At 35.1% G+C, this 27,653-nt stretch overlaps 5 protein-coding genes across 5 annotated transcripts; 3 read left to right on the plus strand and 2 right to left on the minus strand.

The window, feature by feature from the left end:
* The first annotated feature begins 1,257 nt into the window (after positions 1 to 1,257).
* On the plus strand, positions 1,258 to 2,506 carry LOC120127600 (ankyrin repeat and SAM domain-containing protein 6-like). Its single transcript, XM_039145461.1, has one exon. The coding sequence runs from the start codon at positions 1,319 to 1,321 to the stop codon at positions 2,240 to 2,242; it is 924 nt and encodes a 307-aa protein (XP_039001392.1). The 5' UTR covers positions 1,258 to 1,318; the 3' UTR covers positions 2,243 to 2,506.
* Positions 2,507 to 3,709: 1,203 nt separating this feature from the next.
* Positions 3,710 to 7,344, minus strand: LOC120127570 (long chain base biosynthesis protein 2a-like). The gene is made up of 12 exons (XM_039145433.1): positions 7,052 to 7,344; positions 6,859 to 6,924; positions 6,474 to 6,562; positions 6,083 to 6,228; positions 5,875 to 5,999; positions 5,666 to 5,759; positions 5,418 to 5,581; positions 5,064 to 5,225; positions 4,774 to 4,900; positions 4,492 to 4,658; positions 4,220 to 4,327; positions 3,710 to 4,090 (listed from the first exon to the last, which is right to left on the minus strand). The coding sequence occupies exons 1-12, from the start codon at positions 7,175 to 7,177 to the stop codon at positions 3,992 to 3,994; spliced, it is 1,473 nt and encodes a 490-aa protein (XP_039001364.1). The 5' UTR covers positions 7,178 to 7,344; the 3' UTR covers positions 3,710 to 3,991.
* An 11,416-nt stretch (positions 7,345 to 18,760) lies between these two features.
* LOC120127595 (ubiquitin-conjugating enzyme E2 27-like) lies at positions 18,761 to 21,517 on the plus strand. The gene is made up of 5 exons (XM_039145453.1): positions 18,761 to 19,059; positions 19,404 to 19,452; positions 20,427 to 20,586; positions 20,794 to 20,883; positions 21,111 to 21,517. Exons 1-5 carry the CDS (start codon positions 18,882 to 18,884, stop codon positions 21,216 to 21,218), a joined length of 585 nt encoding a protein of 194 aa, XP_039001384.1. The 5' UTR covers positions 18,761 to 18,881; the 3' UTR covers positions 21,219 to 21,517.
* Positions 21,518 to 22,254: 737 nt separating this feature from the next.
* Positions 22,255 to 27,517, minus strand: LOC120127637 (probable protein S-acyltransferase 7). Its single transcript, XM_039145499.1, has 6 exons — positions 27,413 to 27,517; positions 26,743 to 26,925; positions 25,824 to 26,120; positions 25,290 to 25,523; positions 24,622 to 25,151; positions 22,255 to 22,266 (listed from the first exon to the last, which is right to left on the minus strand). Exons 1-5 carry the CDS (start codon positions 27,500 to 27,502, stop codon positions 24,642 to 24,644), a joined length of 1,314 nt encoding a protein of 437 aa, XP_039001430.1. The 5' UTR covers positions 27,503 to 27,517; the 3' UTR covers positions 22,255 to 22,266; positions 24,622 to 24,641.
* LOC120127638 (mitochondrial import inner membrane translocase subunit TIM8-like) lies at positions 22,659 to 24,488 on the plus strand. Its single transcript, XM_039145500.1, has 3 exons — positions 22,659 to 22,789; positions 24,124 to 24,397; positions 24,438 to 24,488. The coding sequence occupies exons 1-2, from the start codon at positions 22,742 to 22,744 to the stop codon at positions 24,316 to 24,318; spliced, it is 243 nt and encodes an 80-aa protein (XP_039001431.1). The 5' UTR covers positions 22,659 to 22,741; the 3' UTR covers positions 24,319 to 24,397; positions 24,438 to 24,488.
* Positions 27,518 to 27,653: the final 136 nt, after the last annotated feature.

Below are 27,653 nucleotides of genomic sequence, written 5' to 3' on the forward strand. Positions count from 1 at the left end.
GAGTTGAAGATCCACAGGGGAGTCTTGCTAAGCATGTTGAGTTGGGCGGAGCTTCAATCCTCCACATGAAATCCAAAGCTTCTTTCATGGCTTGGTTAGTTCCTCTCAATATTTCACCACATGTCACAATTAGCGTCCATCAATTGATTCAGCTCCGGGTCTTTCGAAGTGTCTCATGATATCACTAAAGATCATTGCCTCGCTTCAAACTTCTATCTAGCAACAGCTAATCAAGGCACTACTTCAGGCGAAGCTCTACACTTTTGAAAATCCATGTAAGCTTCAAAGAGGCTAGTAATGAGGATGAGCAATGATTCTGGCTTTGGTAGCTTCTGTCTTATTCGAGGTTTTGCTCCCTTCTTAACAGTGATGAAACGCTTGGTGCCCTCTAAACAAAAGGGTAGTGAAATTGTTTTGACCACTTTGAGAGGTAATTATTAGAGAAAATGAGTTGTCTTTGACGGTTGATGAACAGATAAAGATATGTTTATCACAAATTTTCACTTTGAGTTCGTAGGCTCAGGGAATGCTTTTATTATAATGGATTATTACACACTCTCCATCTCTTTCATAATTGAAGAGTGGTTGGCTTGGTGCCTACATATAATAATGGCATTAACAGGTGATCATATTAATTACTACAGCCAATATACATGTGATCTTAATAATTATAATAATTGGGGTGTTACAAGAGGACTGAATGCAACAGCCCCACCACTATTGTTTCGCTACTGTGGAGATAAAGAAACGTTGGATATAGTCTTCCCTAATTGGTCTTTTTGGGGATGATAAAGCTTTCATTTTTATTAATTTACAACCGCGCCACCATTGTTTATCTCTTTGAAACTTTTGTTGGCATCTGCATGCATGGTATAATACACACCTGTCAGCTCTAAATGTAAATCAAATGCCAAATGTAATTATGGCCTGCCCATGCAGTTCTGGTTTATTTGCTATTAGAGGGTCCCTTATTCACTGACAAGTGGTCTATCATTTTTCTTCATATGATAGCACTATGATACCAAATTATATTTTTTTTTTGTCTCCTTGAGGGTTGAAATAAATATAAAATAATGACACAACATACTGAAAGATATTAAAAAGCGAAATAATAATATCAAATGGATAGATAGGAAACAATAGTTTAGGTACTTACCCTAGAATTTAATGTTTGAATTCACCTTCAATCCTTTTGAGTAGGAAAACAAGGACACGTGTTACTAAAGCAGCATTTCACTTTCACAGTCTCTCTTCCCTCTCTCTCTCTCTCTCTCCCCATTACGAATTCAGAAAAGAGAATTCGAAAGTAGGAATAAGCATGGTGGATATACAACCATCAGACGTCCCTTTGAACGGCGTCGGAGAACCCCTCGCGGTGGTTTCATGTGAGACCGTTGCATCCAAACGCCAGCGACGTCCCAGCTTCCGCTTAGGCGATATCGGCGGCGGTCAACCTTACGACTCTCATTTCCGACGATCCTCCTCTTCCTCCGGATCCGGCGCCGCTTCCAAGCAGTGGAAACACCAATCCCATCTTCCGCTAAGCCCCTCAGCAGCCGTCGCCAATGCTAAATCGTCCAAGACTCGCGCCCTAACCAATCTCAGCACTGACGTCAACGCCAGCAACGAGACCCTCGATAACGAAAGAGAAGCTAACAACAACAACGGAAATTTAGACGGCGTTGCGATTAGTAGCTGGAGAGTCAAAGATTCCAAGAAACGGGGGAACACTACGAAGCGGGTTCGATCCAATTGGGTCCCCAAATTCGACGATTCCAGTGGCGGAAATCTCAACATCAGCAGCAATAATGCGGAAACAGAGGGAAAATACAGTGGCAACGTTGATAACGATGACTTCGAATTGGAGAACTCGGAAAGTCCCATGAAGAGCCAGAGTCCAGTACTTTCTTTGGATAAACTGCGTGTCAATGGCAATGAAAGGGAAATTCTTTATCATGGGAGTAATCGAAGGAGGCCAATTCGGACTCGGGTTCCAGATGGGATTGAGTTATCTGGGCCATCTGATACCGAAACGAGACGGTGTGAGGAAGATGGGGTTAGGATATGGTTGAGTAGTTTGGGGTTAGGAAGGTATGCCCCGGTTTTCAAGATCCATGAAGTGGATGACGAGATTTTGCCATTGTTGACATTAGAGGATTTGAAGGACATGGGAATAAAAGCAGTTGGCTCTCGAAGGAAAATGTTTTGCGCGATCCAAAAGCTCGGTAAAAGCTTTTCGTGATGGTTTTTTGATATGGTTGTAGGGTTTCTGAAAGCAGAATTTTGTCAGACATGACAATGTAAGAAGCTTTTTGTATGTTTACCTTCTTTTTATAGTGAAATGTAGGAGAATCAGTAGGATTTTTTGTTAGTGTTGCAACTTCTTTGCAGTGCATTGTGCTAACTACTGTTTGTTGAGAACTTTATTGGGAAACAATGAGATAATACCAGCTTTTCTTTTGGTTAAAGGAAAGTGGTTGACAGAACTCATAAGTAAGGTAATTTAAACCATATTCTTACGGTTCTCATTTTTTTCATTTTCTTTTTGCAATTAGATGTGTTTTATATGGTAATAATCGGGGCTTATTAGTACTGAATATCGATATCAAGAATGTATTTCTTAAGAAATTGTTAGAAGGTTCTGTATTTTAGTGTCACTAATTATATTGTTATAGGTTATATGGTGATTATCTTGTTGGGAGTATATTTTTTCACATCTCAAGTGCTTGAACTTAGTTACCCTTAAGTCCCCGATCGTTCTGCAAATAGTAATGATGTTTGAATCTTCAGTTAGCAAGTCGATAACTGCTTCAGGCATAATTCTGGAAGTTCTAGCATTCGTATCGGGTTAGGCTTTATCATACATTATCATGTGTTGATTATGCATAAGATTGTAACTCTATATAGCCTAAAGTTCCATAAGATATCATAACTTCCTATAGCCTAGAATTCTTGGTTTGTATACCTGATTCTAATTTTAAACTCTATTAACATTTTTACTCTCGTCTTTTCCTGGCAAACCTTGGTAATATACATGCTTGTGAAACAGTGATAGTATGACAAAAGATACTACATGAATTGGTGCTGACATAATTTTTGCATTCCGTTTCATTAATTAGGAAGTTAATTTATGGTTTTGTTGAGTACATATTGATCTATAAAGAACTTGGTTCGCCAAAAAAGGAAAGAAAGAACAAACAGAATGGAAGGTATTACTGAATTGTGGATATGTATTACTGGAGAGATGCTCAATCCATGTGGTCTTTCGAATAAGAATAAGTCGGGTATTATACCATGCTTTAGGTGTGAGGAAATGTAGAAACTCTAAGGAAATCCAAGTTTGTTTTATGAAACTTGGTTCGTCCAAGAATATCCGCAATTTCATTTGTGGTTTTCTGAATTATTACTGGACTTTGTTGTTTGCGAGCATGTGCATGAATTTGTTGTATTGTATAAGATATTTCTTAGCTTCTCAACTGCCAACTGTTATCCTAGAACTGGGAATGATATACCAGGAAGAATGGAGCTATCGTTTTTGTAGCATATGGTTATGATATACATTTGCAGACAGGAAATTGCCTTGACATCCCCATATTGTATTACGCAATGGTGGTATATTTTGAATCAAACCCAAGCATCTTGCCATTTGGTTCAATTCAATTGAACACCTGCATAGTATCATCATCTTGATAAACCTGCTTGGGTTTCTATACAAACAAAAATGATGATATAATTGAATTAAATTAGTACCCTATACATCAATTGATTCACTAAAATCCAAAGAAGATGCCCAAAACACACCGCTACAAACGCGAAGGAAAGCCTTAGGATACCCAAGCTATTGGTTCTACAAACTTCCCCCTGATTTTCAGAGAGGCTACGACAATCAAAACATGGAACCCGGTGAAGAATTCGCTTGATTGACATCAGTTCTACGGTACCTGCTCGAAAACAAAGCGGGAATTCAACTTCAGCCAGTCTTGGAAACCTATCACTCCAACTTAATTGTCTCTTTCCCCGGCTGCAGCTGCTTCTTAGGCTCTGCAGGGAAGTATTTTATGCCCACCAAATCACCAACCTGACTGATAACCTGGCCATAAGAATGATTATAAGTAACGATATTAGATAAAAACTTCTGCCTACTATCTGAGAACTCCGATAATAAATTCTAATCTGTGCTTTAAACTGCCAGGCAAAAGAAATCACATCCAGTAGTTACCTCCAAAGCTTTAAGAAGGTCCTCCTTGGTATGCGAGGCCGAAATGCAAATCCGTGCCCTGGCCAAAAGTAATGGGGTGGCAGGGAAAGCAACCGTAACAACCGCAACCTGTAACAAAAGGATTACATTTTCAATAACTGGTCTGTACGCACTTAGAGGGATACAAGCAAAGGGAATATAGAAATAATGAATGGAAGAACTAAAATGTCAAAATAAGAATGGCTGAAAGTTCAATGTGAATTCATGGACGGCTGGATTTGGCTTAAACTCACATTTTGCTTGAGGCACTCTCGAGAAAATGCGGGGATTTTTGCTGGATTGTAAAGCATTATGGGCATCACAGGGGAATCATTGTCTCCAAGGACTTCAAAACCCATCTTTTGTAGTTCTGACCTGAAAAAGTTACTATTCTCACGTATCCTTGCAAGTTTTTGAGCTCCTGATATTATACAAAAAAGCCAACTCAAGTCATGACAAAACGAAATGATGATCCAAATGTGAATATTCCAGTAGAAGTCCGGAGATCTTAGGAAGAGAGAATATGATGTGCGTACCTCTGCTAGAGCCATCATCTCCAAGAATAACCTTTATTGAAGATATTATTTGCTGTGCAGCTGGAGGTGATATTGACGTTGCATATAGATGAGCAGGACATGTGTACTTAAGATATTGTATAAGTTCCTGAAATCGACATAGGAACAAGTTAGTAAAGAGATTTATAGAACCGATTTCCATGAACAGCAGGACCAAGCTCGACTATAAATGGAGCATAATAAAAAATGACGACCGTCCAAAGTGACTTTAAAAGATCCGGAGAAGTTGACAATTAGCAAAAACAACAAACCTTGGATCCAGCAATATAGCCACCACAAGACCCAAAAGATTTAGTAAAAGTTCCCATCATGATATCCACATCACCAGTATCCACTCCTAAGAGTTCACATACACCTCTTCCTGTTTTTCCCACGGCCCCAATGCTGTGAGCCTCATCCAAGTAAATATATGCCTGAAACAAATGGGAGATAAACACAAAATACTTAGGACAAGAAACAAATATGATGGCTAAAAATGCATTATAAATGTAGTCAGAAAAATCTATAACTGGAGGAACCAATTAAAAAATAAGACGGAAAGGACATGTTCAAGAACAAGCCGAATGTATTATCATGGAACATGATCAATATATCAACTGCATCACCTTGTACTTCTTGCATATGGCAACAATCTCAGGGAGCTTACAAAGTTCGCCTTCCATACTATAAATACCCTCCACAACAACAATTATCTTCTTCCATGGCCTATGCGTCCTGGGCTGCCCCTCAGCAATTTGTTCTCTCAGAACCTTCTCCAAATGAGGAGGAGCTAAATGGAAAGAGCAATTTTCTTATATCAGTATAATGATATGGAAATAAATTTACTAAGTGTCAATTACCACATAAAACTTACTATTATGTTGAAAAACTCGGATAGTAGCTCCAGAGCCTCGAGCACCATTAACAATAGAGTTGTGGTTTAATGAATCACTAATAATTAACCCTCCCTGTTGATATATGCAAAGAAGAAGAAGAAGAATGACGATAATCAGAGAGCAATGACCAAAAGAAAGTTCATATATGAACTTTTCACTTAAACACTCAAGCTAACATTATTTATACCTTTCCAATTATGACAGGAAGAATAGCAGAGTTTGTCACATAGCCCATGCCAAAGACGACAGCAGCAGGCTTTCCAACAAAGTTTGCAACACACTCCTCCAGTTCTTCATGCAGTGCCGTAGTTCCTAGTAGAAAAAGGGAAGTGAAAGATTTCAAATAACCAGTGTGTGACCAGACAGACTACGGTGAAAAATAAAAAAATATATACCTCCCTCAACACGAGTACTACATGTGCTTGCTGAAAATTTATTTAATGAATCAATTACACGTGGTGTGCAATATTCATCAGCTGCTGCAAAGCCAAGATAATTGTATGATCCCAAGTTAAGGCACCTACTTTTCTTTTCAGTTCGCCTGTAAGAGATCAAGAAAAAAAAAGTCAACATAAGCTAGTTACATATATATTTAGCAATCAAGGTTTCTATCTCAATCATTCACCTAAGAAGAACAGCTTTTAGTTGACAAATTTTATTTGTATATTGTCCAAATGCGGTAATAAAGCAAAGTCAAAATTTAGCGCAAATGGTTGTAGTCTTGTAGAATGAATGAAAGTGGGCTTTAAATAAGATTGAAGAGTGAAAGCACATCAGAAGTCTTACTTCAATGTTTTATTACAGTCATTGGAGTACCGCTCAACTACATCAAACCAAGCATCCGGAGCACTCGCTATCGGTCTTCCGAAACAATCCTACAGAGGTGAAAATGTCAGACATGTTAGCAGCATATAATCATGCAACAGAAAGTCATCAAAAGAGCAAAAAGACTGTTGAATATTAAATTTGAGCTAACTTAGTCTTCAACGATTAAATACGAGCAAGAAGCAAGTGCTTCAAAGCAAAATATAATAATAAACCAGATCAGAAACCAAATTTAGATTAAAACATTGATTTTCTTCAGCGATTTCAGGACGAAAAATCTCAAGGAAATCTGAATAGTAAATAAATAAATAAATCAAGAAACATTTGAAGAAAAAAAAGTAAATACCTGAATACGAAGATACAAGCGTCGAATATAGAAATCTTCAAGTCCTAAACAGATCGGCGCATAACCCTAGAGAACAAAAAACGAACAAATCGTCACGCAACTTAATTTATATCCACGCATTTTTTAAGCCAAATATAATCTAACAATCACGATTCTATAAAGAAAACGAAAAATTTAAGAAGAATGAAACGACCTGAAGATTGCTGGCCTGCCACCAATCAAAGATTTTCCTGAAGAAATCACGGAATTGGCCAAACGCGAAGAGAAGGCCATAGCTGAAATATGTGGTTAGAGCGGTCAAATACGGAATGGTGATCATTTTTTTGGTTCGATTTCTTTATCTCTTCCCTCTTTTATCTCTCTTCGGCCAATTTAAAGGGGGGGGGGATTGAAAACTACTACTACGATTTAGATCTGAAATTTATGAAAAATTCTAAAGATTTTTCAATAATTTATGCGTCCAAATGAAAGAAAGAAAAAGAGATCAAAGACATTAAAAAAAAAAACTCTCTTGAGGAGCGAGAGAGAAAGGCAGAGAGTTGGATTGACCAATCTGTTCTACGGTTTTAATTTTCAATTTTGGAAAAGTAAAATAAAATTCTAAACATTGTTTATCCTGAGTTTACCGCATTGAATACAAAAATAGTTCAAGGTCACATTGATTTTTAGAAAAGTTTGAAGGCCTCACATACCATTAATCCTTCAAAAATTAATTCATTATAAGAATTTTAAGTATGATAAATTACTTATTTGTTTACTCACCTATTCTTGTGTTTTTGTTTTAGTCACCAACTTTTCCCCCCAAAATCATACATATTAGTGATGGTAAACGGGTACAATTTCATGGATTTCGTATCGTACTCACTTCTATTGGGGCGGGGTTGGGTATAACTTTAGTGGGTATTAGGCGGGTGTGGATTTAGAAAGTGGTACCCATCACGGGTAGTGGGCAGGTGATGGGTTTGAGACCTTACTCGCCCCACATCCGCCTGCCCACTAAATACCCATTAAATTTTGGACCATTATAAATTTAGGTATAATTTTAAGGTTTGTCATTTATGTGTGCCAAAGAACAAAAATATTATGTGTTTGTCATTTAAGTTTCTAGGATTTAATTATGTCTTTTATTATGGTGTTTTATGTACTTTAAGATCTATGTTAACACTTAACTCAGATAATCATTAGTTTATTTTATTATGTTTCTTAATGGATGTGTTTGTTTTATGTTTGTTGCTTATGTATAACTTAAAGTTGATGTCAGACGGGTCTAGTCGGGTATGTCTCAAGTTGGGTAGTGGGTGTGGGGATGGATTTGAGAATGTACCCTTGTGGGCGGGTGTGGATTTGAAAATTTTACCCATCATGGGTGGTGGGCGGGTGGTGGATTTGAAAATATTAGGTGGGTATGGGGATGGTGGAGAGGGTATCCGCACTCGACTCGCCCGTTCGCCATCCCTAATACATATGTTTCGTTTTTGCTTTGATCACCAGTCATTAGGTTTGTATTGAACTTATATTTTGATATAACAAATATTTTTTAAATTGATTTTGAACTTCAAATATTAAAAAAAAATTCAAAGTCCAAGATAATTTGAAAATTATGTTTTCTAAATTATTTTTTATATTATGAAATATTTTTTTAGTTAATTAAAACATGTTTAAAGTGTTAAAAATTTATTTAAAGCTTTTAAAATATGAAAAACATTATTCAATCACTATTTGATACTATTCATAACATTGTTTATACATGGGTCTGTTCATGAATGGTGAGTTCTGAAACTTCTGATAAAGTTTCAGAAATCTCGCCCGTGGAACATGTAACACCCTAGACCGGTACGACACACAATCGACTGATGTAGGATGCTACACGGAATCACCAAAGTGGCTAACCAACTTTAAACTTATTTTCTCATGCTTTAAAACAACAATAAAATAAACTGAAATATAATAAAAATCTTTTACTGACGAGCTCCAAAATAAAATATTTACACTTCAAAAATATTACAGACCAACTTGACTGAATTTACGACTCAACTAGACAATAATGTTTACATATATACAAGCCCAAATAAAAATGCTGAGACGTACATCTGATATGCACTGGACTAGTCTGGACCTTGGATTATCTTTTGCTTCCCAACTGCTTGATCTACTAAACTGCCCACAGAAACATCCGAAGGCTGAGTTAACTAGCTCAACGTCGCATTAACGACTAAAACATACTAATTGCATCACTAAAAAACTCAAGCTATCAAGTCTACTAGTATAAGGTCTACTGGTATATGTTATACTATTTGTTCTATTCTACTAGCCCACTCCTTGAGTGTTGGACCTTGCTCCCAAGTTAGTATACTTTAAAATTGATTTAGTGAGTATTCTCAAATACTCACTCTCTACGTTATGGTAGACATCATAGTGCAACTGAGGGTTCTGCATCTCGGAGCTCACACACCCCTCTAGTCTATCCTGAATATGGCCCTCAGAATTCTCTACATCGGAAACCATACCCCTGACTAACCCATCATTTCTTCTAAAGAGTGTTAAGGCCTCTGCAAACATAGTTAGTCTGAAGGGCTCAGCCATACCTAAGGATATTCGGACTGAATCTATACTGTCGACTCTACTATCTTTTCTAAAGGAACTCAGGTGTCATTGTCGTTTTCCCGAGCATTCAAATAAAGCTAGTCTTGTTTCACCCTACTTTATTCTCGTTTCTACGTTTGAAATTAACATTAATAAATGTTCTCACTTGTAGTCTTATTTGAGAGGAATTATAAGATATTGGAAACTTCACTTACCTCTATATTTTCTCTAGACTTAATGATCATTTCTCAACCTTGGTATCGATACTAGCCTTACAATATCGATATCCTCTCTTGCCTCTACACTTACTCGTGCTTTAAAGCTCAAACCATACCCTCTCTGTAGTATTGATACACTTCCTAAAGTATTGATACCTCTACAACTATTTCATCTATTTTAACGTAACTTTAAACACCTTCTATAGCACTTATTCTAGTGTTGTATACCTATTCAATCCCATTTATGGTCATACTATGGGTCTAGGGCCTCTCGGCAACATTTTGACCAAAACAAACTGAAAGTATCAATACTAGCCCAAGAGTATCGATACTTCTGCAAAAGTTTCAACACTTTATATAAGTATCGATACTTTTAAACATTCTGTTCTGGCCAGTTTCAAAACTTTCTGGGAGTTTCAAAACTATGACCCAAAGTTTCAATATTCTTGCCCAGAAACTCACGAATCTACCCAAAACGAAGAACATATATCGATACTATTTCTATAGTGTTGATACTCTACATGCAGAAATCATAAAGCAAGTATTAAAAACTATATTTTTTTAATTCCAAAGATCCTAGTAAGGTCCCCAAATATTCTTTAAAGTCTTATGTGATTACAAGGAGCATAAATAAGGTTTTATACCATACTTATAACATCAAAAGAACAATCTAACATGGAAATTGCTAAACATGCTTTAAACTTAACTTTCTAACACATCTTAACTTTTCATGATCTACACTTGGTATGAGAAAGCTATAAGTATGTTACCTTACTGCCTTGGCTGCTAAAACACTTCTTGAATCAATTAAGATTCACCCTACCTTCAAGAAAAACTCATTTTGAAAACTAATTCTAAAACTTATAAAATGTAGCTTAAAACAAAGCTTGAAGTATGGAGAAAAACATTCTTACCTTGGCTACAACAAAATAAGCTTGAATCCTTAAAACTTATCACTTAAGAAATGAAGAAGAAAAGAGAAAATGATGAATAGGAAGAGATGAGTGTTTGGTGAGAAAATGGTGGAGTGGTTCACGTATAAGATATAAAAAAGGGGAGGGTTTTCAGCTTTTCGTTTTAGCAATGGGCAAACTACATTATTAGTCCCCCAACTTCTAAATCATAAGACTCTTATCACTTAACCATAATTCCCTTAGGCTTCAACTCAAGCTCACTAACACTAAACTTGGTCCAACTAATTTATAAAGTCTTTTGGGCTCAACTTTGGGTCTCGGGTTAACCAGAACTACTAACCCGGATTCAGGATGTTACAACCATCCCTCCTAATAGGAAATTTCATCCATGAAATTTTGATAAGGCATATACTACCAATCTCAACTGTTAAGACTTATATTCTAAGGGTTGATCTTTGGGTTAACTATAATGGTTACTGGAATAGAAATAGGGTAAGGTTACCTGAGATATCATCAACTGCATCATCCTCTTCACTAATTCTGATCGCAAACTAACGGGATACAACTCTAGGTTCCCCACTAGCTCTGAGTTGAACAACACATCTACCAATCTAACCAGAAGAACTCTCTCTTCTCTGAAACCCTCTACCTCTCTGAACTGATGGAGCTGACTGTTGGGTCAACGCTAGATCTACATCCTAAGCCTCTAAGCAATCTCGGAGAAAATGATCTAAAGATCCATAACAATAATAACCTCTGGACCCAAATTTACAAACTCCTGAGTGTATTCTACTACAAATAAAATAAATGGGCCGAGAAAGTGCTATCAACGATCTTCCGACACTAGCTACTGGTGGGTAAACAATGGTCTCCTGCGTTAACTGGTCATACTCTCTCATCTGCTCACATTTTGAGCTGGTCGGCTAAACTAACCTATCAGGGATCTCTCTAATTCTTGAGATCTTCTCAACCTCTTGGATGGTTGGGATAGTTCAGCTGACTCGACCACCTCTCTACCCTGACTTAAAGTGGTACATTATTCTGCTGCTCTTCTTGTAACAACTCTCTCTACCGCTTTTGCCTGATGAACTAACTCAACAAAAACTCTTGGTGGATTAGCTGCTAAATGAGTGAAGATGTCTAGTCAGAGACCTTATCTGAACTTCATGCAACTCTGATACTCTGAAGAAACCAACTCTAGGGCATATCTACTCAGTCGGAAAAATTCTACTTCATACTTAAACACTGATTTGTTCCCTTGAACCAACTGAGCAAACTGATCTCTCATAGCATTCATATGGGTATCCCCAATATACTTCTGACGAAACTCCTCTAAGAACTAGTCCTAAGTAAATCGCTTAGGCTCTAGCGACATCTCCACTGTCTCCCACCAATCTAACGCGTCGTATTTCAGAAGGGATATGGCGCACTTTAGCATACCCTCTGGAGTGAGATACAGTAAACAAAGAGTTATAAGGGTTTCTCTTAACCACTGGTTGGCTACTACGAGATCATCATCTCTGACTCAAAAAACTCCGTGGTTCGGTACCTATAGAGCCTCTCTACTGAGGTCTCTTGAGGTGCTACTACTGAAGAGACTTACTGGGCTGACTGAACATGTGTCTTAGGGAGGACTTTAGCTATACGTTCCAAGGTGAAAGTGTGATTTCTAAAGAAGTTTGCCTTCTTTACCCCTACACTCTCGGGCTCTTCAAACTATGTGTCTAAGACAAACTCATCTCCTAGATCACATGCTAAGAAAGCTCTACTCTCATCTATAACCCCTCTATTGCGGTCTGGGCTACTATCCATATCTAAGATTTTGAAATTAAGAGGAAACAAACAATTACTACTACTATTAGAGATACAGAAGTACGACTTAACTTTGTAAAACAAATATACTCATAAACACTTTTACTGATCCACGAGCCCTAGAAACGTCAAACCAGATGCTCTGATATCACTATATAACACCCTAGACCGATACAACACACAGTCGACCGATGTAGGATACCACATGGAACCATCGAAGTGACTAACCAACTTTAAACTTATTTCTCATGCTTTAAAATAACCATAAAATAAAACTGAAATATAATATAAAAATCTTTTACTGAGGACCTCTAAAATAAAATATTTACACTTCAAAAATATTATAAACCAACTTGACTAAATCTACGACTCAACTGAACAATAATGTTTACATATATACATGCCCAAATAAAAACGTTGAGACGTACATCAGATCTGCACTGGACTGGTCTGGACCTTGGTCTATCTACTACTTCCCAGCTACTTGTTCTACTAACCTGCCCACAGAAATATCCAAAGGCTAAGTTAACTAGCTCAACGCCACACTAACGGCTAAAACACACTAACTGAATCACTGAAAAGCTCAAGCTATCACGTCTACTGTTATAAAGTCTATTGCTATATGCTCTATTGTCTGTTCTGTTTTACTAGCCCACTCCTTGAGTGTTGGACCATGCGTCTAAGCTAGTCTGCTTTAAAACCGCTTTAGTGAGTATTCTCGAATACTCACTCTCTAAGCTATGGTAGACATCATGGTGCGACTGAGGGTTCTACATCTCGGAGCTCACATACCCCTCTAGTCTACCCTAGATATGGCCCCCAGAAGTCTCTGCATCGAAAACCATACCCCTGACTAACCCACTATTTATTCTAAAGAATGTTAAGGCCTCGGCAAACATAGTTAATCAGAAGGGCCTCAGCCCTACCTAAGGATATCTGGACTGAATCTATATTGTCAACTCTACTATCTTTTCTAAAGAAACTCGGGTGTCCTGATCATTTTCCCGAGCATTCAAACAAAGCTAGTCTTATTTCACTTTACTTTATTCTCGTTTCTATGTTTGAATTAAACATTAATAAATGTTTTCACTTATAGTCTTATTTGAGAGAAATTATAAGCTTTTGGAAACCTCACTTACCTTTATACTTTCTCTTGACTTAAAGCTCTTTTTTCAACCATGGTATTGGTAATAGCCTTACAATATCGATAACCTTGCTTGCCTCTACAGTCACTCGTGCTTTAAAGCTTAAACCATACCCTTGGTATCGATATTGGCCTTACAGTGTCAATACCCTCTCTGTAGTATCGATACATTTCCTAAGGTATCGATACCCCTACAGTTATTTCATCTATTTTAACCCAACTTTAAACACCTTATATAGCACTTATTCTAGTGTTTTACACCTATTCGATATCATTTATGGTCATATTATGTGTCGAGGGCCTCTCGGGCAACGTTTTGACCAAAACAGACTGAAAGTATTGATACTAGCCCAAGAGTATCGATACTTTATATAAGTATAGATACTTTTAAACATTATGTTATGCCCAATTTCAAAACTTTCTAGGAGTTTTGATACTATGACCCAAAGTTTCGATACTCTTGAAATAGTATTGATACTCTTGCCTAGAAACTCAAGTGTGTTACCTTACTACCTTGGCTGCTAAAACACCTCTTGAAACAACTAGGATTCACCAAACCTTCAAGAAAAACCCATTTTGAAAACTAATTCTAAAACTTACAAAATGGAGCTTAAAACAAAGCTTGAAGGATGAAAAGAAACATTCTTACCTTGGCTACAACAAACTACGCTTGAATCTTTAAAACTTTGCACTTAAGAAAGGAAGAAGAAAAGAGAAAATGATGAATAATAAGATATGAGTGTTTGGTGAGAAAATGGTGGGGTGGTTCATGTAAACATGATATAAAAAAGGGAGGGTTTTCAACTTTAAAAAAGAAGGGAAATTTGCACTATTAGCCCCTCTACTTTCTCTTAAATAAAAGATTAATCACCTATCAACCAAATCTTTTGGGCCCAACACAAGCCCACTAACAAAAAACTGGTTTAGCTATTTTATAAAGTTATTAGGGCTCGACTTTGGGTCTCGGGTTAATCCGAACTACTAACCCAGGATTCAAGGTATTATATTTTAGGTATAATTTGGGCACTTATTTTAGTATTAAACCCAATATAATATCCAACAATAAACCTGGAAAACTTGACCCGAATTACCCGAATCGATCTACCCGACCCAATACTCGATATTAACCTAAACATGATGATCAAATTTGATCCGAAACTCGAAACATACCCGATCCAAAATTTAGATGACCTAATATGACCCATATCTAATTTAACCTGAACCAAAAACAATCTGAACCGAAAACAACCCGAACCAAATTTAATCTAAACCGAAAATAACCCAAACTGAATTTAACTCGATCCAAAAGTAACCCAAACCGAAATTAATCCGACCTGAAAGCAATCTGAACCGAAAATATATATATACTTGATTAAACTCATAGCAAATTCAACCTGGATTGACCTGATTCAAAGGTTGACCTAAACTGAAAATCAATCGATTTGATATTGACACGATTCAAAAATCAACTGATCCGATATTGACTCGACCCGAAATCTAATTGATCTGATACTAATATGACCCAAAAGTTAAACGATCTTATATTGACCCGAACTGAAAAACAACTGATCCAATAATCACCCAACCCGAAAACTTATCCATCTGAAAATTGACTCAACCCGATTTATCATACAATCGAATTAAATTCGAACCAGATCCGATCTGATCCAAATAAAATTAAACTGAATATAATCTAAACCCAAAATGACCCCGACCAAAACCTGATCCGAATGACTCGTTTGTCAACTCTAACCAACAATCAATTAGTTTAATATAACGAGACACTAAATCCTTTAAATAAATTTAAGGATTCAAATCTAACATTGTAAATGTAATAAATTAAGTTGAAATAATCATTTTCATATTAAGTAATACGATACTCAATTTAGATAAATTGATTAATAAATTAGATATTAATGATTAAAAATTAAACAAAATAATAAAAGGGAAAAACTAATAATCCAAACTTAACTTTTTACTAAACAAATATTCTGATTTTTTTTGTAATTTTAAATAATATGTTTATTTTTTAAAATATTTAAGGTTAAATTGAAAAATAATAAATTGTTGAGGGATTATTATACCTTTATTAATTGAAAATTATTTTTTAAAATATTACATGTCAGTTTTTTTTAACACATTATTGTTCTTCAAATTCCGTCACGGAATTGACTAAAATAATTTACGATATAATATTTTATATATAAATTCAGATAAAAACAATTTATATAAATATTACAAAACTAATATAATATATATATAAATAATGCATGAATTAAGCAATTTAAGTGATAAAAAATTATTGTTATTTTTTAAGGTCTTAGGTTATGAGTATTTAATGTCAAATGGTTAAGAATTATGTTTACTTGTATTTACTTCAGATTAATCAAAATAAATTCGGAACTAGGGATGGTCAAAATACCCGAACCTGATGGGTCCCAACCCGACCCTATATGAGCTATTTTTTAATTTTGGAGCTCGAGGCGGGACATGTTATATGGTATAAAATTTTGGAGCAGGACTGGACCAGGTTTAAATTGAAAAATCACCTACCTGACCTAATTCATTTTTATTTTTATATACATATTATATTTAATATTTTAATCATTTTTATTTTTATATAATTAAAATATATTATTCAGTTATTAAAATTATTGACATTGTTATAAAATATATTAATTTAACATTTTAAAATATAATAAATAATTATAAATATATTATTATAAAATATATTATTTTAATTATTTAAAAATATTAATATATTGGATCGGATTGGGTCAGAGTCGGGGTTTTAATCTAAAAATTGGGACAGTTCCGGGGTGGAAAAAACCTAATTTTTTTTGAGACAGATTTTAGGCATATATTTTCGGGGCGGCCAAAAAATTAACTAACACTGCCTCGTGCCCATCCCTATTCGGCTCCATCTATATATCACACTTGAGTTTTTCGATGAATATTTTTATATACACAAAAACCGAAGTCGAAAGGTAAAATCAAATTACTTATCACTTGAATATAGTTTATAGTATATTTTTAATCAATTTATTTATTTTTAGGGTAAAGTATATAAATAGTTCTCGAATTTTTAGGACGCTTGCATTTTGGTCATCCAACTTTTGAAACTTGCAATATGCTCATCGAACTTTTAGTTCGTTTTCAGTAAGGTATTTACCATTACCTCTCCTTAGTTTTTGCTGGCGTGACAGTTAACCCTCCGTTAACCTTCTTTTTTTGCTGACGAGGCAGTTCTTTCTTCTTCTTCAACTCCCGTTGACTTCTTCTTTTGCTGACGAGGCAGTTCTTTCTTCTTCTTCAACTCCCGTTGACTTCTTCTTCTTCTTCTTCTTCTCCTCTCCTAATCCAAATCATTCTTTCTCCAAGTTAAGCATTATTGCCCATTCGACGGTCGTCGTACTCGTATTGAAAGAACCTTATTTTCATCGTTGGTTTTGTAACTTTTGAAACTTACAATACGTTTTCTTTTGATTGATGTCGGATTATGGATTGACCACTTTTCCCTAGCAATGGCTGTGCAAGGGGTTTTTGTGGATGCAGAAGATGGATAGATATAGAATCTATACTGTAATTATTCAGCAGCTTCTGTACAATTTTGGTTGTGAAGGAAGTTATATGACAGTGAAGAGCAGTGTAGGTGAGAATGATTGAAAAAGGCGCTGTTGGTTCATTATTGCTTCATGCTTTGTGTTTTTATATGATCCATTGTTAGTTACAAGCAAGTTGAACGAAATTATACGAATAATTAAGAAGTGTAACATTTTTATGTTTATTTTTAAAGTGTAGTTACTTGTAATCCCAAGTTAGAAGTAAACTTAAAAAGTGAGTGTTATCAACCGCATTACAGTTGAGGGGGGAGAATAGGGCAAATTTATATGCTTGTTAAGACTTTTTTTTTTTATTTTTTATAATTCAAGGTCCATCAATCCCAATCACTACCTAAATTTAGGGTATGCTTCTTTTAATTAAAATATTTTTCGGAAAATGTTTTCCTCATTTTTTCAGTGTTTGGTTAGAAGAAAATTGATTGATTAACGTAAAATATTTTCATGGTCAACAAAATTTCCTTTTCATTTTTTGAAAAATGACTTACGGTCTAAATGACTTACAGTCTGATTTTCCGTAAGTCATTTTCCGAACTTTTCACTTCAAAAAATAAACACTTAAAATTATTTTATTTTATAAATTTGATATTAATATGATATTTTAATATCATTTTAATCAAAATATTAATTATTAAAATATTTAAAATATATTTATTAATATTTATAATATATAATATTATATCTTTAATGTTATAATAATATACTCAATTATATTATAATAATATAAGATATTATATTTTTATTTTAATAATATATAATAAATTATTTATTATTTAATAATTTCATAGAAATAATATTATTAAATTATTAATAATGAATAATATTATTTATATATTTAATATTAATATAATAATATTTTAATATTTTAATAAAAACATTTAAAATATATTAATTAATTTTAAATATATATAATATTATTACTTTAATAAATTAATATAATTTATAATATTTTGTTTCAATAGAATGTATTAATCTTAATATTTTATTAATAAAATTATATAACTAATATTTTAATAATAAATAAATTATTCTAATATTTAAAAAATAGTAATATTAATTTTTTATGAGAAATAATATTATTTATTGTATTTAGTATTTTTAATAAATAATTTCTAAGAAAACTCAACAACAAGTGGAAAATGATTTACACAATCTCTTCCAAACATTGTAAAACATTTTGAGAAGATGTTTTCCAAAAGATGTAATTCTTTTTATGAAAAATATTTTCAGTGAAACAAACGAAACGTTAGAGGAAATGAACCCCCAACACACACAATGAAAATAAGGTTCTTACTATACGAGTACGATTACTGTCTAATGGGCAATGCTTAACTTGGTTCTAGAGAGAGAAAAAATGAGTTAGATTAGGAGAGAAGAAGAAGAAGAATGAACTGGCACATCAGAAAAATAATGTTAACTGTTACGTCAGTAAAAACTAATAAGTAATTGCAAGGATGATTGTATTGTAAGTTTTAAAAATTAGGTGATCAAAATGCAAGTTACCTAAAACTTTGAAAATTATTTATATACTTATTTTTATTGGCGACGAAAGAAAACAACTAGGCAACTAGCTAATTACCTCACTTTTTTTTAAAGGAAAAAGAAAGCCAACTGACGATTGACGAAGAAAGGGAGCGAGAGTGAAAGACTGAAAACGTAAAAAGAGTGAAGGGGGAACGGCTTACTTGTCGAGGGCGTAAGGTTTTGATTGGAGGAGGAGAATTTGGAGAAGATGATAGACTTTGCTCGTGTTCAAAAGGAGCTACAAGAATGTGGCAGAGAGAAAGACTCTTCGGGCATTAGGGTCTCCCCAAAATCAGACAATCTTGCACGCTTGACTGGCATCATCCCTGGTCCCCTTGGCACTCCCTATGAAGGGGGCTCATTTGAAATCGATATCACATTGCCCGGTATTTCACTCTCACGAGTTTCTTCTGTTTCTTGTTTTAAAGTTGAGATTTCCCCCTGTTGAGTTTAGAATTTAAATTTCGGCTGAGGGTTAAGGGTTTTGCACTGGGTAACTTTTGTTTTCTTATAGAAATTTTCAGAAAAGAAAGAATGAAACTTTTATGTAAATTTAGATTTTTAAGTGAGTTTATAATTATAAACTTGGAATGCTGAACTTGTCTCTGAATGCAATATCGATAGATACTGTCAGTTGGGTGATAGTTGGACGAAGATTAGTTAGCCGTGTTTTAAAATGGAATGGATCATCGATATTGATAGTTGCTTGTGATTGGTTTCTATTTTACAGATGGTTATCCCTTCGAGCCTCCCAAAATGAAATTTGTGACCAAAGTTTGGTATGAAAAGAACAAGCATCATCTTATTTTAACTGCATATTTATGATGAAGTTTGTGACCCCACTTTGGTAGACAAAAGAACAAGCATCATCTTATTTTATGATCTGCACATTTATTATTCATTTGTTAACTGTGTCGGATAGTTGAATTGGTTTTATGGTAAGCGTAGTACAATGGGGATGGGATTGATGGAGCAGTATAGGTTGTATTTAAAAATGGTCTAAGGTGTCCCTAAAAAAAATGGCCTGTGAATAGTAAAGAAGATGGTTAATTGCTCTTATTGTACATTGTACTAATCATAGTTTCTACTTTCTAGGGCTTTTTTTATTTTTTGTGTGATCTGTTCCTTATATGACTCGATTGGACGAAACATTGATAATCTTTGCACATTTTTATTAGCATTTTGCACTGATGAAAAACTTGGATTAATAAACTTGACTTGGGAATCTAATCCCGATTCTGCATAACCGTTTCCGTTTTGCCCTTTCTCTTACTCATTGCGTAGCTGAAACTAAACAACCCCTTTCTGAAATCATGGTTATGAGTTGTATAATTAATTAGGCTTTCACTTTGCATTAAAGACTTGAAGTGATTTCTTTTCTCTTTCTTTCCCTTTCTCTAGAGAAAAATAACATGTTAAAAATGTCCTGCCTTGTACTGCCTGATAGATATTCAACACCATGTGCAAGTGTTATTGTCGTTAGAGGATATTCGAAAGGAGAAAAGAAAAAGTGAAGTTTATACCATTACCCATGCATGTTATTGCAACGAGTTCAAGTTGGTACAAATGACTTTGTTTTCCTCTTGAATATATTCTTGCGTATGAATTTCCAAAGCATAAAGAAGATGCACTTGAAATTAGGAGCCAACTGATGGTCAGTTATAGTCTATTGTGTTTGATGCATAGAGATGAAGTGACTAATGATATACGAAATTAACTCTTGAAACTTCCTTCTGTTCTATTACTACCAAAGGCACCCAAACATTAGCAGTCAAAGTGGGGCGATATGCCTGGATATTTTGAAGGACCAGTGGAGCCCTGCTCTCACTCTTAAGACAGCCCTTCTTTCTGTTCAAGCTTTGCTCTCAGCTCCTGAACCTGATGATCCTCAAGATGCTGTCGTAGCACAACAGGTTGGTTTGCTCGATGCCCATTCTTTGCTATGCTTCTTGCTAAACTGTTTTGTTGTTTCTCTTTTATTGGCCTTATTTGAATGTGCAAGTTTGTATATTATATATAACCTATGTTGTCACCAGTCCAGCTTCAATGCCTATTTTCTAATAAAAGTCTTTATCACTCTAGCAAGCCATTTATCTTCCCCCCCCCCTTTTCTAATGCAGTATCTTAGAGAGTATCAGACATTTGTCGGTACGGCTCGTTACTGGACAGAAAGTTTCGCCAAGGCCTCTTCTTTAGGGGTTGAGGAAAAGGTTTGTATTCTTTATCTGTGTAGGAATTCGCAGAATCAAGTAAATATTTCTTGCTACGTATGCTCCAACTCCGAGTAAATTCTTGAGAGGCGACATCTTTTTTAACAATAGACATTTTCCATGCATTAGATGCATTCTTTGAATATGTATTTTGCTAATGGACCAATAGCGACAAATCGTATGTTTAACGACCTAAATTCGCTAAGACTGAAATTGGATGGGTACAGGTGCAACGACTCGTGGAAATGGGTTTTCCCGATGGTTTGGTGAGAAGTACTCTAGAAAAAGTTGGCGGAGATGAAAACCTGGCCCTTGAAAAGCTTTTGTCCAGCTGACCTGTGCTGGAGCTGCCAATTGTTCTACATCATTTTAGCTATTCTTCACCTACCTGGTGAATTTGAACAGTATACAAGGACACAGAATTATATCCGAATATAAGCTCTTTTTATATACTGAGTTCTGATTCCATAGATTCCTCTTTTTCGTCGACTATGCTTTAACTTTTGATGACGAAACGTTGTTACTTGCACTTTGTTAAACAGCAGCTTCAAGTTGCCGATACTGGTTTTCTTGATGATTATGTGTATGCTAAGTCCTAACCTTGTAATGAATCAAATTCTGAACTGTATGAAGATTTATGATGCCTGATTGGATTTCTGTTCTGTGTTTTTGGAGTTACCGGACAACTGTTGCTCGTGTCTGCATGTAGAGATTGAACCACTGAGAGCCAAGAGGATCTAGCGGGAATCTCTGAATCCGAATTTAAAACCTTAAGGCATTCAACTCTTTTAGCATTTTCCCTCCTTTGCTTCTAGCTGTAAAATCTACATTGCTGCCGATTTTTGAGTAATCAAACTTTGGTTAATCTAAAACTTGGCGATCCTCTTCCTTTTCGTTACCACCACCACCATCACCACGATTATTATTATGATTATTATGATCATCATCATCATCATTATCATGATTATTATTATGATCATCATCATCATTATTATCATGATTATTATTATGATTATTATTATTATGATCATCATCATCATTATTATCATTATTAGATTTTGATTATTATGATCATCATCATCATTATTATCATTATTATGATTTTGATTATTATGATCATCATCATTATTATCATGATTATTATTATGATTATTATTATTATGATCATCATCATCATTATCATTATTATTATTATTATTATCATTATTATTATTATCATTATTATTATTATAATTATCATTATCATTATTATTATCATTATCATTATTATTATTATTCATTATTATTATTATTCATTATTATTATTATCATTATTATTATTATCATTATTATTATTATCATTATTATCATTATCATTATCATTATTATTATTATTATCATCTTCTTCTCTAACATCATTATTAGAAATCACAAGCTCGATTGACTCAGGTGAACCGAATGGATGATGATAATGGTAAGAAAAAGGGTGTCTCGATCTCGAAATTTCAAGGGGTAACATTACTTTTAACTGGATAATTGCTATGTTTTTTCTTCTTATTAATGACATTTTTAGCAAGATATAAGAGAAAACACTATCCTTGGTGTCCATCCTTAATATCATATTTCAAAAATTTTAAATATTTAATAAAATTTAAATTTTAGGGTTAAATTGGGAACCAATTTAGTGCCCAACAAGGCAAAGATTTTAACCCATAAGGTTAAAATGGGCTTAAACTGGTCATGTGCTTAGTCCAAACCATCTATTCACAGTGTTTGTTTAGGGTTTTTGCGAATATTTGCCGAGTTCGAAAGAGGGTTTTAGGGTGATTTTCTTTTTGGATGCCATTGCAGAAGCAGTGCTTATTTCGGTCTTATACAAATGGATCCATCAGCTCTCAATTCTCCCGATTTGCAACGATTCCTCAATGTTTGATCTCTTTATATTTTGCTTCATTGTCGACATAACCTGTTAATTGCTCTGATTCTGTTAATTTTATCACCCAAATTTCAAATCTGCTTTAATTTGATGACTTGATTGCTTTGCCACTTTTGGGTTTTGATTTTATTTTTTGTAAAAATTTTGGGTTCATAGGAAGTCTGAAACAAAATCATGGCGGTAAAGTCAGGTAAATTGGTTCATGGCATCCCCTTTAGCTATTTATATGACATCTTTTGCACCTTTTTTAGGGTTTACTTTGCTCTCTGTGTATACCCTTCAACCGGTGCAACTGAACATTGATTAGTACTTTTGTTAAGTGTTTTTGCTGTTGAATGTCTTAAGGTTTCTCTCTAGGTAAGTAAGTATGCTATTTAGAATAATGTTATTACATTAAATGTAAAAGTTGGCAACTTTGTTGATTATTTCAATACACCAGATAAAGATATTAGTATGTATAGAAACTTTGAAGAGTGCTCTTAAGACAATTACTCGGTCGCATAACATTAACACGTTATCTGAATTAATAGTCTGAAGATTTTTGTTTTTCCATTTTGTAAATTAGTTTCATCACTAGATTATTGTTTTCTAGTAAACACAGTGGCATATTCTAGTATTGTTTTTTATTCCAGATTTTGTTAATGAAGCCCTAAGCACACTGCTTAAAGTTAGTTTTTGTCATCATTGTAGTTTTCTCTCATTAATTGCAGTTGGTGAAAGTTTATATACTGATTTTTCAATGCAATGTGAGAAAATATTACTCGAGACAAAAAACCTAAAGAGTGCTCTTAGGACTTTCCAGTGCAAAATTCATTTAGTATTTATCGTGTGTTGTGTGAATGATATGATTAACATATTGTATAGGTAGACATTATTTGTGTATCGATCCATGCACATCTTATGCCCCCATGCTAGGTTCGGAAGGGACAAGTGTGTCTTCTGTTGATTTATCTCCGGCCAGCTTGGAGGAGGCGGACAATGTGCATGACATGAGTGGGTATAGATGGGATCCTTATACAAGGCTTTCAGAAAATTCTGCTGAAATGGAAATTGGAAAGTGAGAAGACTTAAATTTGAATGGTTTGTTCTTTTGTCATCTTTTAGAGATTGTCTCATTTAAACTCGACTCTAATTTAATAAGTGGTTTTATAATTAGTATGATTGGTTATTGTTGTCAAGTGTGATGGATTAATGATTGTTGATATAGTTTGAGGACCTTTGCAATAGTTGTTTTTGTAATAGTTGAATGCAGCCTTTCTGGTACATCGAGAAACTTTGAATCCTGCCTTCTTTGGCTCTTGATTTATTTTGTTGTGGCTATATAGCAAGAAAAGGAGAAGGCCATGGTCAATGAGATGGTGGCAAAGCTTACGAGTGTGTGCTGGGACAAGTGCATCACAAGCACTCCCGGGAACAAATTCAGCTCGAGCGAATCAGCTTGCCTTTCTAATTGTGCTCAACGGTTCATGGACATGACCATGATCATCATGAAGCGTGTTCAATCCATGCAGGAAACCTAGAGCGCACTGTGCGTGCAGGCCTGGTTACAAGTTAGTTTTTCCTGCAAAATTTGCTGTATTTTTTACAAACCGATACTCTGTTTTTGAAATTCATACACAAGGACATCTTTTGGGTTGAGTATTCTACAAATCATTTATCTGAACTATTGTGGCCGTAAAAAAGCATGCTTCTTTTCTTTTGTAGAGGAATAAAGCAGCCCCAAGATATCGTATCAACACAACGCCTTACAGCATAATACAGTTTAGCATGTCAAAAATTAAAGCATTAGTTTCCAATAAACCAAATCCAAGACATTTTTCCACTTGTTTTTTTTACTCGTTGATCATTTTGTTTCGTATTGTTGATTCCGGTTCGTAGATTCGGTATTGTTCAAACCATTCATCCTCTTTGATTCTCCAATTCTGGACAAAGGAAGAATCTCAGGTGATATTTCCCATCTTTCACTCTTCCTTCCCCAATTCAAACGCCTCTCTGTGTTCTCCGAGTGAAGGATCCGGCTTAAATCGGGAGAAACATCGGGCAATCCACTGTCCTTGTCCATATAGTCAACGCTGTGTTGTCCTTCGTAATCCCTGATGTCTCGTAACGCCTCTTCCCAAACTGGCTTTCTCCCCATTGCAATTTCACCAAAGGTGTTCCCCTTGTTCGGACGTATAAAATCCCCGCCCACTGTTCTCGGTGAAACTGCAGCTTTCTTCGGAACCTTTGCCCTGAGATTTATTGTCGAAGGAGGAATACTGATGCAGAATACCTCCATGAAGTTCTTGACGACCCCTTTGTTGTATGGATTCTCATGACGATCGTATCGGTATCTAAAGTTCTCGTACGTAGACTGCCAAAAGTACAAAAAAAGAACTCGGTCGATTCAAGCCTAAAATAATGCAGAGCACTTAAAATAGAACAAGGACACAAGATTCAAACATAATAAACTTATCACAACACATTGCATTTTCAGTATCCCATCATTTACCTGGTTTGTACTAATTAGATACAAATGGAAGACGGATAAACCACCAACAAACCAGACAGCAATGAAGGTGTAGATTATTAGCGCAATGGAGGCGGGAGTTTTGGTCATCGCTCTCCAGATTGTTGTTTCCTCACCGTCCATGATTCTCCGGATATAAACCCAGCAAAACCCGTGCACGTATAAACAAAGAAGAGTTGTAGAGAAGATAAACATGAAGAAGAATCGGTAATTCCGCTGCACCAAACAGGAAAGAAAAGGAGTGATTAGTCGTGCCGGGAAAAGCCAATTCGAGATAATAGCTATGCCAATGCACCAATGCAAATAATAGCTACACTGAAAAATTATTAGGTTGCAAGGAATGATTTGTTGTGCCGAGAAAAGCCTATTCGAGATATCGAAAGGACTGGAAAATGAGGGGGGGGGGGCTTAAACAGATGTAAAAGAACCATAGAAATGGCCGGAATAAGGTTCTGAACAGTTACAGCTAGTTTGGATGAAGAAAGCAGAGAAGAAATGTAAAACAATTTATATTACCAGTCCAATACACTGACCAACCCAAGGGCAGTGGTGGTCAAATCTGTTGACGCAGTTATTGCATATCGAACAGTGAGAACATCTGGGAGGTCGATACAGCATACAAGTATCGCAGTATTTGATCTTCACACTTATACCATTGACAACCACATCTTTTGTACGTGGTATTGGTAATGGCGGAGTTCGGCCAGGCTGAACTTCAGTCATTCCTTCATAACCTTCAGGCTCGGGAGGGTGCAAGTTTCGCGGAATTATACCGGGATCTCGTCCTGAGGTTATCAGAAGAAGAATTATATCCTGCAGAAACATAAGTCATTTCTCGTTAGATTTGCAACGATTTTGGAATAAGAAACCGGTGATCACAAACAAGTTCGAATATGGTGTGATTTAAGAATACAAAATGAACTTATTTTGTCATAAAATTGAGTCTTGAAAAACTTAAGGAAACATTCTAAATGCATACAATAAGCAGTAGAGAATCCAAATGATTTGTGATATCTGTCACGAGATGGTATAACTTTTACTCAAAGGCAAGCAAGCATCGGCATTCAATAATGATATCTATAGAGTTAGAGCCGATCGTAAAATCGCCATAAATATACCGTTTTCGAGAGTTCGATACACAGAACACCAGTAACAAGAAGTACTGCACATGAAGATCGAGTACTGAATCGATAACTTGAGGAAACACTCCAAATTCAGAGAATCAACAGCAAATCGAAACGGTTCATGATATCAGTCATACAAAGGTAGAAAGTGTATAAAAAAGGCACGAGTATCAACATTAATAACCATCATGGATCATATAATCAACAACATAAACAACACCATTTTCGAGATCTCGATACGCAGAACATCATCGACAGAACGTGGTATACATGAAGAAACGATGGTGTTTTAAGGAAGGAAATGAACTGACAGATAAAGTGAGAGCCACAACGACAGCCATTATCGATATTCCAAGGTGATGAGGGAAGTCATCCAGTAATTTTCTTGCTACGAACACACAGAAGACGGCAACTGGAGCAACGATTAAGAAGATGGTGAAGAAAAGGGATCCAGCATCAGGTCCAAATATAAATCTTCCTCCCAAAACAAACACCTGCAGGAAAAAAAAGGGAAGATATTTGCATAAAACACAGCTAAAAGATAAAACAATTGCACTATATTTAAACTTTGCAGCCCAAATTTCCCGGAACTGAGTGACTTGAATGACCTTCCATAGGCTTAAAGTTGGACAAATTGTTCATAAAAAGAAGTTGGGTCAAATTGCAACATCTCAATCAATTCACAAAAATTCATATCAGGCTTAATCATTTGCCTTTCACTACCAAACCAAGTAACTAATCCCTACTCAACTCAATCTGATGAACTACCAATGAACTAATACCAAGAAATTCATCAACCAGACACCCTTTTTTTTATTAAAGGAAGAAAAAAACTTTCCCATCAATCAAATAACAACAAAAACCCATGATCATACACTACCGATCCCATCAAATTAACCTAAATTGAAGATCTTTGATCAACAAATCATCAAAAGAGATATATAAAAGAAGTAAGCTTTTCTTTTGATCTTTTTTGCTTACATTGCTGCCTTTCCAAGCTTTGTAAGTTCTGATGAAACCATCACCCTGGTTAGCTTCGTCGACCAAATCTGGAGGCTGCAGGCCATTCATCTTCCAAAAATTCAATCTTTTTCTCCCTAGTCTCAATTAAGTACAGATAAATTGAAGAATAACAGTAGAAATGAGAAAGGAAGAAAAAGTTTCCTTTTTGGCAAAAAAATTCAATAAATTTTAAAAGGCGGCTCTTTTTTATTTATTTTTA

Source organism: Hibiscus syriacus, unplaced genomic scaffold (genome assembly GCF_006381635.1).
Source record: "Hibiscus syriacus cultivar Baekdansim isolate YM2019G1 unplaced genomic scaffold, ASM638163v2 tig00110469_pilon, whole genome shotgun sequence".
Taxonomy (NCBI): domain Eukaryota; kingdom Viridiplantae; phylum Streptophyta; class Magnoliopsida; order Malvales; family Malvaceae; genus Hibiscus; species Hibiscus syriacus.